This window comes from Rhamphochromis sp. 'chilingali', assembly GCF_963969265.1.
Source record: "Rhamphochromis sp. 'chilingali' genome assembly, chromosome: 2".
In the NCBI taxonomy this organism is placed as follows: domain Eukaryota; kingdom Metazoa; phylum Chordata; class Actinopteri; order Cichliformes; family Cichlidae; genus Rhamphochromis; species Rhamphochromis sp. 'chilingali'.
Genome location: NC_137930.1, coordinates 49171667 through 49185806, shown reverse-complemented (window position 1 = coordinate 49185806; position 14140 = coordinate 49171667). Strand labels below are relative to the sequence as shown.

The 14140-nt window shown below is 40.4% G+C and overlaps 1 protein-coding gene and 1 long non-coding RNA gene across 2 annotated transcripts; both read left to right on the top strand.

The window, feature by feature from the left end:
• The first annotated feature begins 575 nt into the window (after positions 1–575).
• On the top strand, positions 576–14140 carry LOC308392503. Its single transcript, XR_013970823.1, has 3 exons — positions 576–799; positions 11576–11633; positions 13308–14140. It is a non-coding gene; the product is annotated as an uncharacterized lncRNA (long non-coding RNA).
• Positions 7462–9060, top strand: LOC308391612 (sterile alpha motif domain-containing protein 3-like). Its single transcript, XM_080874267.1, has 4 exons — positions 7462–7616; positions 7881–8052; positions 8185–8264; positions 8369–9060. The coding sequence occupies exons 1-4, from the start codon at positions 7485–7487 to the stop codon at positions 8663–8665; spliced, it is 681 nt and encodes a 226-aa protein (XP_080730393.1). The 5' UTR covers positions 7462–7484; the 3' UTR covers positions 8666–9060.

The window sequence follows — 14140 nt, the reverse complement described above, 5'->3', positions numbered from 1 at the left end:
AATAAAGTCCATGTACTAATCACATTCATGAAGGTGTAAAACATCCACCAGGTGCACCCAACAGGTGCAGAGAAACTAATAGCGGAGAGATGAAGCTGTTAAATAAGCACGTCTTTAAACACCAACACAGTCCTGAATAGAGATATAATCAGGCACTGTTAGTGGAAATGCCAGTGTGGGTAGACCACTGGTGTATCGAGGCTTTAGGCACTTGAAATTTGTCCAAAACTATTTATTGAGATCAGTTTAAGGATAAAACATTGGCATGAATAATTTGTAACCATGGAAAGTGAGATATACTGCCATTTTAAACACAGTTATTGGTAGTACAAATGACTTGCAATCTTGTTGCCTTGTTTCCTACAGTCAGCTCAAAGGGACTTTGGTTCATCAAGACACTAATAAAATATGGAAGAAATATAGTATCATCAGAATTCAAGTATTTTTAGACATTGAATTTATGACACTGAATTGTTATCCTCCAAATTTCCCTGCAAAAATATTCACCTGCAAAAATTCACCTGAAAAAAATTCACCTGAAAAAAATTCACCTGAAAAAAATTCACCTGCAAAAATTCACCTGCAAAAAATTCACCTGAAAAAAATTCACCTGCAAAAAATTCACCTGCAAAAATTCACCTGCAAAAATTCAACTGCAAAAGTGATGAACTTTAATGACCCAAGCCAGAGCAATCAGCACCAGATCGAGTCGAGTGGCTCTCGGCCAATTAAATTACGCTGTTTGATCACATGACACCGTTAGCCAGCAGTGTGTCTCCTAAAAGAGAGCTGTTTAGAGGTGAGTGATTAAGTTTTTCTCCTAAATACACAGTCAGAAATAGGGGTACGGAAGGGGTACATTACTGTGCCCCAAGGTACAAAAATGACATTAATACAGTCTAAGGACAAATATTGGACCTCGGGGGAACTATCTGTACCTTTTTTAGCATCTGAAAGGTACATACATGTTCCTTAATTGTGAAAAGTACTTATTTGTACCCATTCTTTCAAAAGATAAAGTACAGGTTGATTAAGCTCTTTTTGATTAGAGTTTTTTTTTATTCTTTTTGACAGTAATTTATTTGCAACTGTATTGATTTAAGCATATATTTTAGTGTTTTTATTTTATTTTTTATTATTTTCATTGCTGTTGTTGTTTTTGTATTCCCTGAACCCCCCTTATTTTTAAGCTGCTTTAAGAACGATGAATTTATTTGAAAGAAAAAAAAGTAAAAATGCATTTAAACATTTTTTTAAGAGAGTGTTTTTTTTTAAAGTATAATTATTTGGATGAATTGCAAAAAAGCACCCTTATTGAACTCGAAGTGCGAGTTGAGCTCATCCTCACAACATCAAACAAAAAGTAGAAGAAGAAACTCAACGAATAGCTGGTGGATTCTAGAATTTTCTGTAAATGCAGCAGGTGCCATTTTGTTTTATCAACGGACGGAGATGGATGACGAACTTGCAAGTCCTGGTGTGCTCTGTTCACTTTCAACCGAGGAACTCTTAACAAAAATACAAGAGTGGGGCTTAGATGTCACCGAAGCTGAAGCTCAGCGTTTCAGAGGTAAGTTTTATTTAAAGAAAAATGTAGCGTAATTACTAATTATTGGTTTAGCCTAGCTTAACGTATATTAGCAATTTAGCTAGTTTCGGCACTCTCTTAGCTCAAATTATGTCTTTTTACAAACGTTTTTACAAACGTTTCATGTGTAAAGTTGAGGTCACAGTTCTGAAAAATGAAAAATGTGTACACATAGTATTTGTATAAGTTTGAACTTATATATGTGGTTCGGCCACAGTCTATGGGTTCGGTAACCCCTGCGCAGCGGAACGGCGCGAAATTTGATTCCCTGGTAGCTGAATGCAGTTTACCGTTAGTGTATTAATGGTTTAATAAAATCACGTTTTTACATCCATTCCAAGGCCATCAACACACATGGGCGGCTGAATATAACGTTTAAAGGAAATATCTTGACGCCGCACTTGTTTAAAATATAACAAGGGTGTTGCAGCTGGGGTTTGATAGTCGTGTTTTAAGCAATGTGGGAACTTTTTCAGCATGTAATCTGAGCTTGTAATACGGTCCTGCGGTTGTTATCGCTATAAGTAATCGGTCTGAAAGAACAGACGGCAAAAACTGTCGGAAATCTGGAGAAAGGAGTCACCTTAGTAGTGAATATTAACACATTACAGCATTCTAGTCTTTTTTTTTTTTCTTCCAAACTTGAAAGGGCACAAAAGCATGCTCAGACTCTGCTCTCCTGTGTCCAGTAGTCCCAAACAAACATCTAAATTTAAAAATGAAAACTTTGCATATCGAGAGGATTCACTCTAAAAATTTGGTTTATTTTATTTAATTTACTGATTTTTTTAATGAATATTTCTTTGAACTGAAAGAAGTTGTACAAAAGGTTTTAATGTGTGTGATATACGGTTTTTACCCATGTAAAAATGTGGTGATAAATATCCTTACATTGAATTTAAAGTTTGTACTACCATTTATCTTGCAGACAATGAGGTTGATGGTGACACAGTTGACTGCGGTCTTACTGAGACTATGGTTGCATACCTTTTCCAAGGATCCTTCAAAAAGCAGGTTAAATTCAACCAATTTGTGTCAAGGATGAAGGAATCTTCAGTGACGCTGACTCTACAGACTGTCTCTCCAGAAGACTGGCAACCATCTACTTCATCAACTTCAATAAGGTATTTTCTTATTTATAATGAAGTTAGTATGTCTGAAGCATACATGTTGGCCGTTATGCACTTTTAGGATTTAGTTAATATGATCATTGTTTCTACCATATGTATTGTTACTGTAGTGTTTTATACTTCAATTCATACAATAAAAACAAACACTTAACTGTTTTCACAGCAATGAAAATACTTTGAGACTGCCAGCCTCTTTTGAAATTCCAAGATTTTCCAAAAATCTGCAACTAAAACTGGACAACAAAGAACCGTGCCATAAAAATCCAAGGGACAGACACACAATAATCAGAGTTCTATATGAAGCTGTGGCACAGTATACTATGAAAGTTAATCAGGGTAATGTTAGCTTGTTGCTTTAGAAAAAGCAACAAGAAAAAGCTGAATCTGTCATATTTTGTGCGCATGCGCCAACCAGCGTGCAGCCTGTTACAGTCGCTCCTGCTTTTCTCTTAGTTTAGCTTTTTTTTTCTACGTATTCTTTTTTTTCCTGACTTGTATTTTCCTCCGTTTTCTATCTCTTACTCAATCATGTGGATTGAGAGAGTTTTTGTTCTTCTGGTGGCCGTGGAACTGTTACTTTTATCATGGAATGGGACCGCGGCACATCTCCTACACGCACGGACTGTTTACTCCAGAGATCAGCTGATCGCCCTGATGCCGGCCGGCTCGCTGGCCAGGCCCGCAGAAGTACCAGCTGAAATTTGGAGGAAAACACATCGGGGATGCAGAGGTCAAGGACAGAAGAGAAGAAAAAAGGTGACGGTGAGACAGCGGAGGCTCGAAGCGAGGAGGAGGTTTAAACCGTGTCTGCCGTCTATCGTGATGGGAAATGTGCGATCGTTGGCAATTAAAATCGACGAGCTCTCAGCACTGGTACGGAGTCAGAGGGAATACCGAGAGTGTAGCCTGATGTGTTTCACCGAATCATGGCTGCACCAGGACATTCCCGATGAGAATGCTTCCGTGGAAGGCTTCCACACTGTTCGGGCGGACAGGGACAGCATCGCTAGCGGTAAGCGTAAAGGAGGTGGGCTTGCTGTTTTAGTTAACAACCGGTGGTGTAACCCTGCCAACATAACAATCAAAGAAAGGATTTGTTGCCCGGACACTGAACTGTGTGCTGTTGGACTCAGGCCGTATTATTTACCCAGGGAATTCTCTCACGTCATCTTGGTGGCTGTTTATGTTCCCCCCTCTGCTAACCCCACAGCTGCATGTGACACTATCCACTCTGCCATAGCTCGGCTACAGACTCAGCACCCGAGTGCCTTTATTGTGATCTCGGGTGACTTCAACCATGTATCACTGGACAATACACTACCAACATTCAAACAATATGTGGACTGTCCCACCAGGGGAGAGAAAACTTTAGACTTACTGTATGCTAACGTCAAGGATGCATACAGCTCCTCCTCCCTCCCCCCACTTGGTAGGTCAGATCATAACCTGATTCACCTCACCCCCCGCTATGTGCCAATTGTGAGGAGGGAACCTGTGACCACCAGGACTGTTAGGAGGTGGTCAGAGGAGGCAATAGCGGAACTACAGGGCTGTTTCGAGGTGACCGACTGTGAAACACTCTGTGAGCCTCACGCCGAGGACATCAATGGGCTTACTGAGTGTATCACAGGCTACATAACTTTCTGCACCGACTCCATTGTTCCAGCTCAGACTGTTCATTGTTACCCAAATAACAAGCCGTGGGTGACTAAGGACATCAAAGCCCTCCTCAACAACAAGAAGAGGGCTTTCAGAGGGGGCAACAAAGAGGAGGTGAGGAAGATCCAGGTGTTACTAAAGGACAAGATCAGAGAGGCTAAGGACAATTACAGGAGGAAGCTGGAGTGGAAACTCCAGCAGAACAGCATGAGAGAGGTGTGGAGGGGCATGAAGACCATCACTGGATTCAGGCCAACCAACAGCAGGGGAGCTGAGGGAGGTGAGAATAGAGCCAACGAGTTGAACCTGTTTTTCAATAGATTCGACACCACAGTGTCTGCTCCCACCCCCACAACCTCACCTGCAGTCAGCCTGGAATCCAGAGCCACACCACTGTGCCAGCCTCTCTCTTCACATGTTGCCTCCTGTGAGATTCCTGACACCCCTCCCCCACCCATCACCTTCACTCAATACCAGGTTGAGATGCAAATGAGGAGACTTCACTCAGGCAAGTCTGCTGGACCAGACGGAGTGAGTCCCCTTGTCCTCAAGACCTGTGCCCCCCAGCTGTGTGGAGTCTTTCATAAACTGTTTATGCTGAGTCTGAGTCTGCAGAGGGTCCCGGTGATGTGGAAGACATCATGCCTCGTCCCTGTACCAAAGACGCCTCGTCCCAGTGGCCCCCAGGATTACAGGCCCGTGGCACTGACCTTCCACATCATGAAGACCCTGGAAAGGCTCATCCTGGACCAGCTGCGACCCATAGTAAGACCACATCTGGATCCCCTTCAGTTCGCTTATCAGCCTCGTCTCGGAACAGAGGACGCCATCATCTACCTGCTCAATCGTGTCTACACCCATCTGGACCAGCCAGCGAGCACTGTGAGGGTCATGTTTTTTGACTTTTCCAGTGCTTTCAACACCATCAGGCCGACCCTCCTGGGTGATAAGTTAGCAGCGATGCAGGTGGATGCTTCTCTGGTGTCCTGGATTGTTGATTACCTGACAGGAAGACCACAATATGTACGTCTCCCACAGTGTGTGTCTGACAAGGTGATTAGCAACACAGGGGCACCACAGGGGACTGTCCTCTCCCCCTTCCTCTTCACCCTCTACACCACAGACTTCAGCCACTGCACAGAGACCTGCCATCTTCAGAAGTTTTCTGATGACTCTGCGGTGGTTGGATGCATCAGCAGGGATGATGAGACAGAGTACCGGGCTGTGGTCGACTCCTTTGTCACGTGGTGTGAGCAGAATCATCTGCAGCTCAACGTGGCAAAGACCAAGGAACTGATCGTGGACTTCAGGAAGACCAGGAAACACTTGACCCCTGTTTCAATCCAGGGGGTCAGTGTTGACATTGTGGAGGACTATAAATACCTTGGAGTTCACATTGACAATAAACTGGACTGGGCTAAAAACACCACAGCACTTTACAGGAAGGGCCAGAGTCGTCTCTATTTTTTGAGGCGACTGAGGTCCTTCAACATCTGCCAGAAAATGCTGAGGATTTTCTACGAGTCTGTTGTGGCCAGTGCGATCCTCTATGCTGTTGCGTGCTGGGGGAGCAGGCTGAGGGTCGCAGATGCCAACAGACTTAATAAACTGATCCATAAGGCCAGCAATGTTGTGGGGATGGAGCTGGACTCCCTCAAGGTGGTGTCGGAGAGGCGGATGCTGTCCAAGATAAAGACAATGTTGGATAACACCTCCCACCCACTCCATGACATGTTGGTCAGCCACAGGAGCTCGTTCAGTGAGAGACTGAGATTACCGAAAAGCACCACTGAACGACACAGGAAATCATTCCTGCCTGTGGCCATCTCCCTGTACAACGCATCCACTTAACACACTGTTTGCTGCTACAGCTACACATGTTTCTTTTCCAACTATTTATTTATAAGTGACTTATGTATGTATGTATGTATATATATGTATATATTGTACTATTCTTAGTTAGCGTATTGTCTGTCTTGTCTTAATGTTGGTTTAAAATGGAGCACTGTAACAAAAAATAATTTCCCCCAGGGATCAATAAAGTATTCTGATTCTGATTCTGATTGAAAATAAACTCACACTTGATAAAGTTTGTTTGTCAGCAGTTGCTCTAACACTTATGTTTCTTCTTATATTACAGGTATCCCACAAATTCTGAATATGTGCAAGCTGTGAAGACGCTGGTAATGAAGTATCCTTTCCTCAAGGATCGTGAGGGAAATGGTTATGTAAGTTAAATTTTAAATTTGCATAAGGTTCCTTCAAGATTACAAAGTAAAAGTGAAGCTTTTTTCGATCTTGTTTTGTTAGTAAGACAATCTGTAGCCTCTCAGTAGGTTTGTATGAAGTATGTTTACTGATTCTTTGTTGGGTGTATTTTGTGTAGATTGTTTTTACAGTAACTTATGTTTCTGTTCAACAAGCACACATGGCATATGTCTTTGAGACGTAAATTCAAATCAGAGCGGGCACCACTAGTCGACAGTGAGGCAGTGAGGCGTTGTAAGGAGAAGTTTGGTTCTACGAGGAGAGGGCAGCCTAATAAATGTCAACGAACAAGTCAGAGAAATGTTTGTCAGGTTGGTGTGAGGGACATCTTGAGCTATAAAATGTTCTTGCCTCTGTTATTACATCTAAAACTAAGGATTAGGGATGCAACTGTACCCCTTTTTTCAAACCGAAACAATACCAATACTTGGATTAGAGCACTTGCTAATACAAAGTACCAGTGCTAATACTTCTACCTCACAAAAAATTATTAATTGGAAGGCGCTAAAAGAGGGTGAACTAGATTTAAAAAAACATTTTAAATATGACTCCAAAACTAAAATTTCAAGTTAACAATTAAGATTTTATGTGAAATTATTTCAGAGTTTCCATATTTTAAATATTGGTTCATGGTATCGGTTAACTTTAAACGATACGAGTTCTTTGTGATGCACAGATCGTGTCAGCTCTAATTGTATATTTAGTCTTATGTTGGGTTTCTAATCTGTTTTGACTTTCTCTTCTCACTCTTGCTTTCTTTCAAGGGACCATGTGTCCAAGGAGAGGATTTATTATCCATAGACGCCCACTTAAAGGTCTTACAGTGCCAATATCAGAAGATGCAACCAGATACCATGGTGGTTCATAACCGTATGCAGCAAACGTTTGCTTGGCGGCAAAAAGAAATTGCAGATGGTATGCCTGTGGAAGATGTGTTGAAGAAGTACCCCTTCTTAGGGATGCCTACTGGTGTAAGTCAGAAAGCTGAATTGAACTTGGAAATAGCTGTCACATTTAACATGTTTATAGTAGTAAATTTTATTTGCCCTTGACCTTGCTTTCTTCATCTGTCCCTCTTTCCTTTTTTTGTATGTTCATGTAACTTCTTACAGTATTGTTGTTAAATTCTATAAAAAAAAAAATTATGCAGCACCATACATAATTAATATCAACTTTAGATTATTTCATTTTCATACACTGTTATTTTGTACTGAAAATGAATTTTTTACTTGTAGCTGTGCAACGAACTCGGGTGGATCCAACCAACAACGGGTAATGTAAGCCAGCGATTTCGTGAAGGGCTCTCATGTGTTGCAGCAAAGGTGATTGGCCTTACACGAGGGAAAACCCCACTCTACCAGCTCTACCTTGATGCAAGAAAGGAGGCTCTCACTGATGACCTACCAGGTATTTGCTTTTTTTTTTTTTTTAACTTCAAGGCTTCCATTTTATATAATTTTTATAGGTAACTGGAAATGCCAGATAAAATGCATGGGTGATCTTGTGTTTTTTTTTTTTTTGTTTTTGTTTTTTTGGCAGATCTTGACACAAGGGCTGCACTTTTATTCCTGCCATACGTCTTCAAGGAGAAACTGGATCTCTTTGTCATACTTGGAGAGGTGTGTGTATTAAAATATTTAGTCTATATAAAAGGAAAACAAATGTATCTTTTGTTAAGAGACTAAGATATTGCTTTCCTCTACCTTCTCTTTTGACTTCAAAGGTTCATCCTAAAAACCCCTATCCAACTGTTCAGCTACTTCATGAAGACTGGAAACCAGTGTTCTCCAGAAGCGCTCCAAACATTGTGAAGTTGGATGGCAGTGAAGTGTGCAGAAGCTCGTGTATTTTTGAAGGAATCATCTCTTCTTTCTGCTTGTATTTTGTCTTCAACCTTGCTTATCCAAAACATCTGAAGAACACCCTGATTTTTCTCCAAAAGTACATTGTGAAAATAGATGAGGGTGAGGACCGGCCTCTGCCAATCACAGTCACCAGACAAATAAATCTTCTGTATTGACCACCATGCCTCAGCCATATCAGTGCTCCAAATGTGGCAGAAGAACCTTTAGTTTGACAAAGCTTATTCAGCACATAGGACTTATTCATTCCCATGATGCCGATTTTGATATAACCTGTGGACTCAGTGACTGCTGTTCTTCCTTCAAAAAATATGAATCTTTCAGACGACATGTGTATAGGAAACACAGAGAACAGGTGTTGTGTCCCCATAAAGACTTAGATGAAAATGAGCAGGAGGTAGTCAGTCCACATCCAAATGAATTTGCAAATGACATAACTGAAAATATTGAAACCCCTCCATCCTGGGATGAATTTTTGATAAATTTCAGAGACAATCTTTTCAAGTTCATTCTTAAGTGCAGAGAGAAAAATTCTTTACCAGCCTCTGTTCAGGAAGAAATTATGGAAGACGTGAATTTTCTGATGTGTTTTTTCAAGGAGAACTACGATGCTTTTATAGCATATCATTTAGAGAAAATGGGTCTTGACGTGTCTTTGTGTCCAGAGCTTAAAAATGTCCTGCATTCAAATGAATTTTTTGAGAAGGCTTCAACAGCTATTCGATCTCCTTATTTGGTCAAAGAACATTGCAAATCAAAGCTCAACATGACAGAGCCTGTTCATTGCAAATTAAGAGACTCTGTGGGTCATACAGTTGGCTCGTATTCATATGTGCCTGTTGATAAGGTGCTAAAAAATTATCTTTCTCATGAAGACATACAAGATCACATTTTTTCAAGTGGCAATTCGGAAACTGATGAATTTCTAACAGATTACTCTGATGGAGAAATCTTCAGACATCATCAATTCTTCAAGGATAACCCAAATGCACTGCGACTCCATTTTTATGAGGATGAATTTGAAGTACTTAATCCCCTAGGATCTAAACGATCCAAACACAAACTTAGTGCATTTTATTAGGTAGGCAATTTGGACAAAAGGTACACTTCTCAGCAGAGACACATTCATCTAGCGTTATTGGTACGCTATTCTTTTGTTAAGCGGTGTGGTTGGCATGTTATCCTTAAACCTTTGCTTGATGATTTGGAAAAACTTTCCACTGATGGCTTTACTTTTACCATTGATAAAACTGAACACACTATTCATGCTGCTCTTGCAACTTTATCTTGTGATAATTTATCAGCTCACATGATTGGTGGTTTTTCTATGTCATTTAACACTGGTAGAATTTGTCGGTATTGCATGGCTTCTTATGAAGATATGAAACAATCCTTTGAGGAAGAAAGCTTTGTTTTAAGAACATCAGAGGTTCACCAGTATCATCTTGCACGAATCCAAGAATTTCCGGATGATAAAACAATATATGGTGTAAATAGTTCATGTCCTTTTGACAGACTGAGTTATTTCAGTGTTACGCAAGCTTTACCACCTGATGTGATGCATGATCTGTTGGAAGGTGTAGTTCCTCTAGTTATGAAACTAGTGATTTGTAAAGCCCACACTGAGAAGCATATTACAATTAGAGAGATCAATGAAGAATTGCAAAAAATGTCCATTGGTCAGAATGACAAAACAAACAAACCAGTACAGTTATCAGAGAGACTTCAGAGTGTTGGTATTGTTGGATCAGCATCTCAAAAGTGGTGCCTGTTCAGATTGCTGCCATTTCTGATGGCAGACCGTGTGCCACCTAATTGTAAATATTGGCATGTTTTTCTTCTATGTCGTGAAATAACAGAGATTGTAATGGCTAAAAAAGTGCGAAAAGAGAATATTTTATTGTTGAAGTTGCTTGTCCATGAGTTTCTCACAAAACTGAAAAGTGTATTTGGGGATGTAATTACACCAAAGTGTCATTATTTAATCCACTATGCAAGACTGATTGAAATGTTCGGCCCTCTACGTTTGTTATGGTGTATGAGATTTGAAAGTAAGCACCAGTATTTCAAAACGTTGTCCCGCAATTGTAGAAATTTTATGAACATTGCTACAACTTTGAGCAACAGACATCAGTTCAGACAGTGCTGGGAGTTTTCTAACAAAAGTTTACTTGGTGAATTTGAAAATGTTTTTGGAAAAAGTGTGACTACATCATTTTTGTCATTACCACTGGAACTGCAACAAGCACTGACAGTCTATTGTGGCTTTTCTGAAGTTGATAGTGCTAAGAAAGCTTTCCAGCGTGTGTCAGAAGTAATTGTGAACCGTGTCAAATACTGTGTAAGAGATGTGTTTGTCATTGATGTACTGCATTCAGAGAAGATTCCTCTGTTCTGGCAAATTAAGTACATATTTAATATTGACACAATGTGGGTCTTTTGTGGAAAAATTCTCATTCCTCTGTTATATGACAACCATTTTCATTCATACAGTGTTAGAGTTGATAGTGAATGGACGTTGCTAAAACCTGGACAGGAAATTGATGTTGCAGCTTATGACACATACTCTGTTGATAACAGTTTGTATGTAACAGTTAAGCAATGTATTTAAGAAGGTAATAAATGTGACAAGTATTTTTGACTTTGTATCTTCAATTTTTCAAATCTTGAGAAGAAAAATATAGGAAATCTGTGTGTAGATACTGAACCTTTAGAAATACATTTTTGTACTCCTTTTAAGGGTTCTTTTTTGTACTTTATACTAAGGGTACAACTTTGCCCTTTAAAGTACAGGTTTGACGTGTAAAAGGTACAAATTACAAGGGTACAAATCAGTACCCACAGTTTAGGGTACAGAACGGTACCTTAGAGGGTACCACCCCAGTGACAAGCCATTGTACCCCTATAGGTACATTTCTGTACTTTAATTTCTGAGTGTGTAGAGATCATTACAGAACGCCTAGTCCTACTTAAAATCCCATTTATTTTTATTTTATCATCTACTCGAACTAAGGAAAATGTTTGACTAACTCAAAGACAATTTCCACGCCTCCCCTGCCTGACTGCAGAGGCAGTTTTGAATTTAGGAGCAGCAAGATGGAAGCGGCAAACCCTGGCGATTCTCCGGTAAGTATATTGTTTTTTATCTTCAAGTTTGTCTTTTGAAACGTTAATTTTATTTAAATCCGTTGCTCACGTATAAAGTACACAGACGGGGTCTTTGCTCAACTCGTCTGAGGCGTGTCTCACTAAGCGCTACATGCTAGCATCCTGCTAACCGAGCTACCCTTTACATGCTGTGCTTTAGAAAATAGGATACTCGTTAAAAAAAATACTCCGCAGATATTGATAGATAGACGAACACTGCAAATATAATGTTGTAAACGAAAACGGCCTTTGGTGAAGTGGTAAAATACACCATGAATAAAGCCATAGATTGAATGGCTGCCATGGTTGCAGAACGGCCTGATTTAATGACAAGAATGGGGAAGAGTGAGGCGAAGTGAACCAAAGCCACAAAACACGGTCAGACAAGGCGGCAAAAGGGCAGTGATCTGTCCGTCAGTATGAAGTTGGTGTGTGCTTTGGTGAACAAAAACTCCAGACCGGTAGCAGGAAGATGGGAGACTCGTGTTTCACTGGAATAGTGGTGAATTAAAACATCCTTTGTTGGGGACATTTAGGTGTAAATGCATCCATACAGGTGAGACAGAGGCAGACCAGACAGTGAAGAAAACAAGGCAAACATTAGAAATATTAAAACGGAAATATAGGATTAATATAACATACAATTGGGGAAAATGTAAGGAACACAATGTAAATGATATTGTAAAGTCATTAAAACAGCATACTCTGATTAAAAGAAACAGATAATTGGGTAGGAGGAGGATGATGATGATGATGATAATAATAATAATAATAATAATAATAATAAAATAAAAAAATGTACAAGATGGGTATGTATACTTGTAGCCAGAACTTAACAACTATAAAGTTGTAGCATGTCAGTACCTTACCCCATCCATTATATCCACACTTTCAGAAAAGGATATGGTCAATATCTTTACAAATACTATCTAAACTTAAACTGGATATCCCCTCTGCTTCTTCTGCTTCTCGTATACACCCTCAGGGTTTGTGATCAGCCAGCGGCTGATATGATCATTAATCCTGTAAAATAATATTCTTTCAGTTTATGAATCTGTTTGCATGGATTTCTTAATCTGTTTCCACTGTTAGCAGAAGTTGTGCATGCAGTTTTGGTGTGCTGCTCTCCAAGACTACAAGCTGCGTTAAAGTTGGAAGTAACTGGCCGATGTTCCACTGTTGAAGATAGCTGTGCCCATTTGTTGCACATTGTGGGTATGGAGAAGTTGAGGCCCTTGCAGGCTACCCACAATTTCCCCAAACTGAGCGATTATACATCTTCCTTCCATATTTGTATCTTGTGTCACTAAAAATAATTTTATTTAATTTTATACATTGATTAATGACCTGCAGAATCTCCTTATCATATTAAGTGATTCATAATTGTCACTTTATGCTTTCTCCATCTTGAAAGTGATGACATCCTTGCATTACATCCTTTAGGTTCATTTTCTGCAGGCAGGTTTCTGACAGAGAACAGGCAGATTTACACTATAACATGCAGCGTTCTATAGATGGACACAAAGAAATGAAAAATTACATGTATGTGCTAACTTTCTAAACACTGTTACATTAATGATTAAGTAGATAAAACATTTATGTCAGCCTTGGCTCATAGTTCATTTAAAGACAAGAACTTTGTGTGTGTTTCAGGTCCTGCACTCTCAAAGACTGAATGAACCAGCATTGCAGCCATGGGTCACTGTGAGCATCACAGGGAAGGTTGAAGCCGCCCACTGCAGCTGTAAGGCCGGAGTCACGGAGACCTGCACCCACGTCACTGCTCTTCTGTTTAATGTAGGGGGGCGATCGTGGCTCAAGAGTTAGGAGTTCGCCTTGTAATTGGAAGGTTGCCGGTTCGAGCCCCGGCTTAGACAGTCTCGGTCGTTGTGTCCTTGGGCAAGACACTTCACCTGTTGCCTACTGGTGGTGGTCAGAGGGCCCGGTGGCGCCAGTGTCCGGCAGCCTCGCCTCTGTCAGTGCGCCCCAGGGTGGCTGTGGTTACAATGTAGCTTGCCATCACCAGTGTGCGAATGTGTGTGTGAATGGGTGGGTGACTGGATATGTAAAGCGCTTTGGGGTCCTTAGGGACTAGTAAAGCGCTATATAAATACAGGCCATTTACCATTTAGAAGCAACAGTGATCTGTGGCACAAGGACTGTTACAGATGAACCTGCATACTGGGTTTTGCTGGGTAATATGACCAAGATACAGCCAGAGGTTGGCCATAAGATAGACTTCTCCTCTTCAGCTGCCCAAAAAAGGCTCTTGATCAGAACAAACAGACCATCTGTAGTGACAGGTAAAAGGAGCCGTCCTCAAAAAAGAAATCCCACCTGCTACTGTGGAGGAGTTGTCACTGCTATAATGCCATCATGTTTTATCTAGGGGTCTAGATTTATGCCTATAGTGCACTGCCGTGTAAATAATTTGCATTTACTGAATGAGTATCACTGTTCAAAAATTGAATAAAGAAACAAACTAA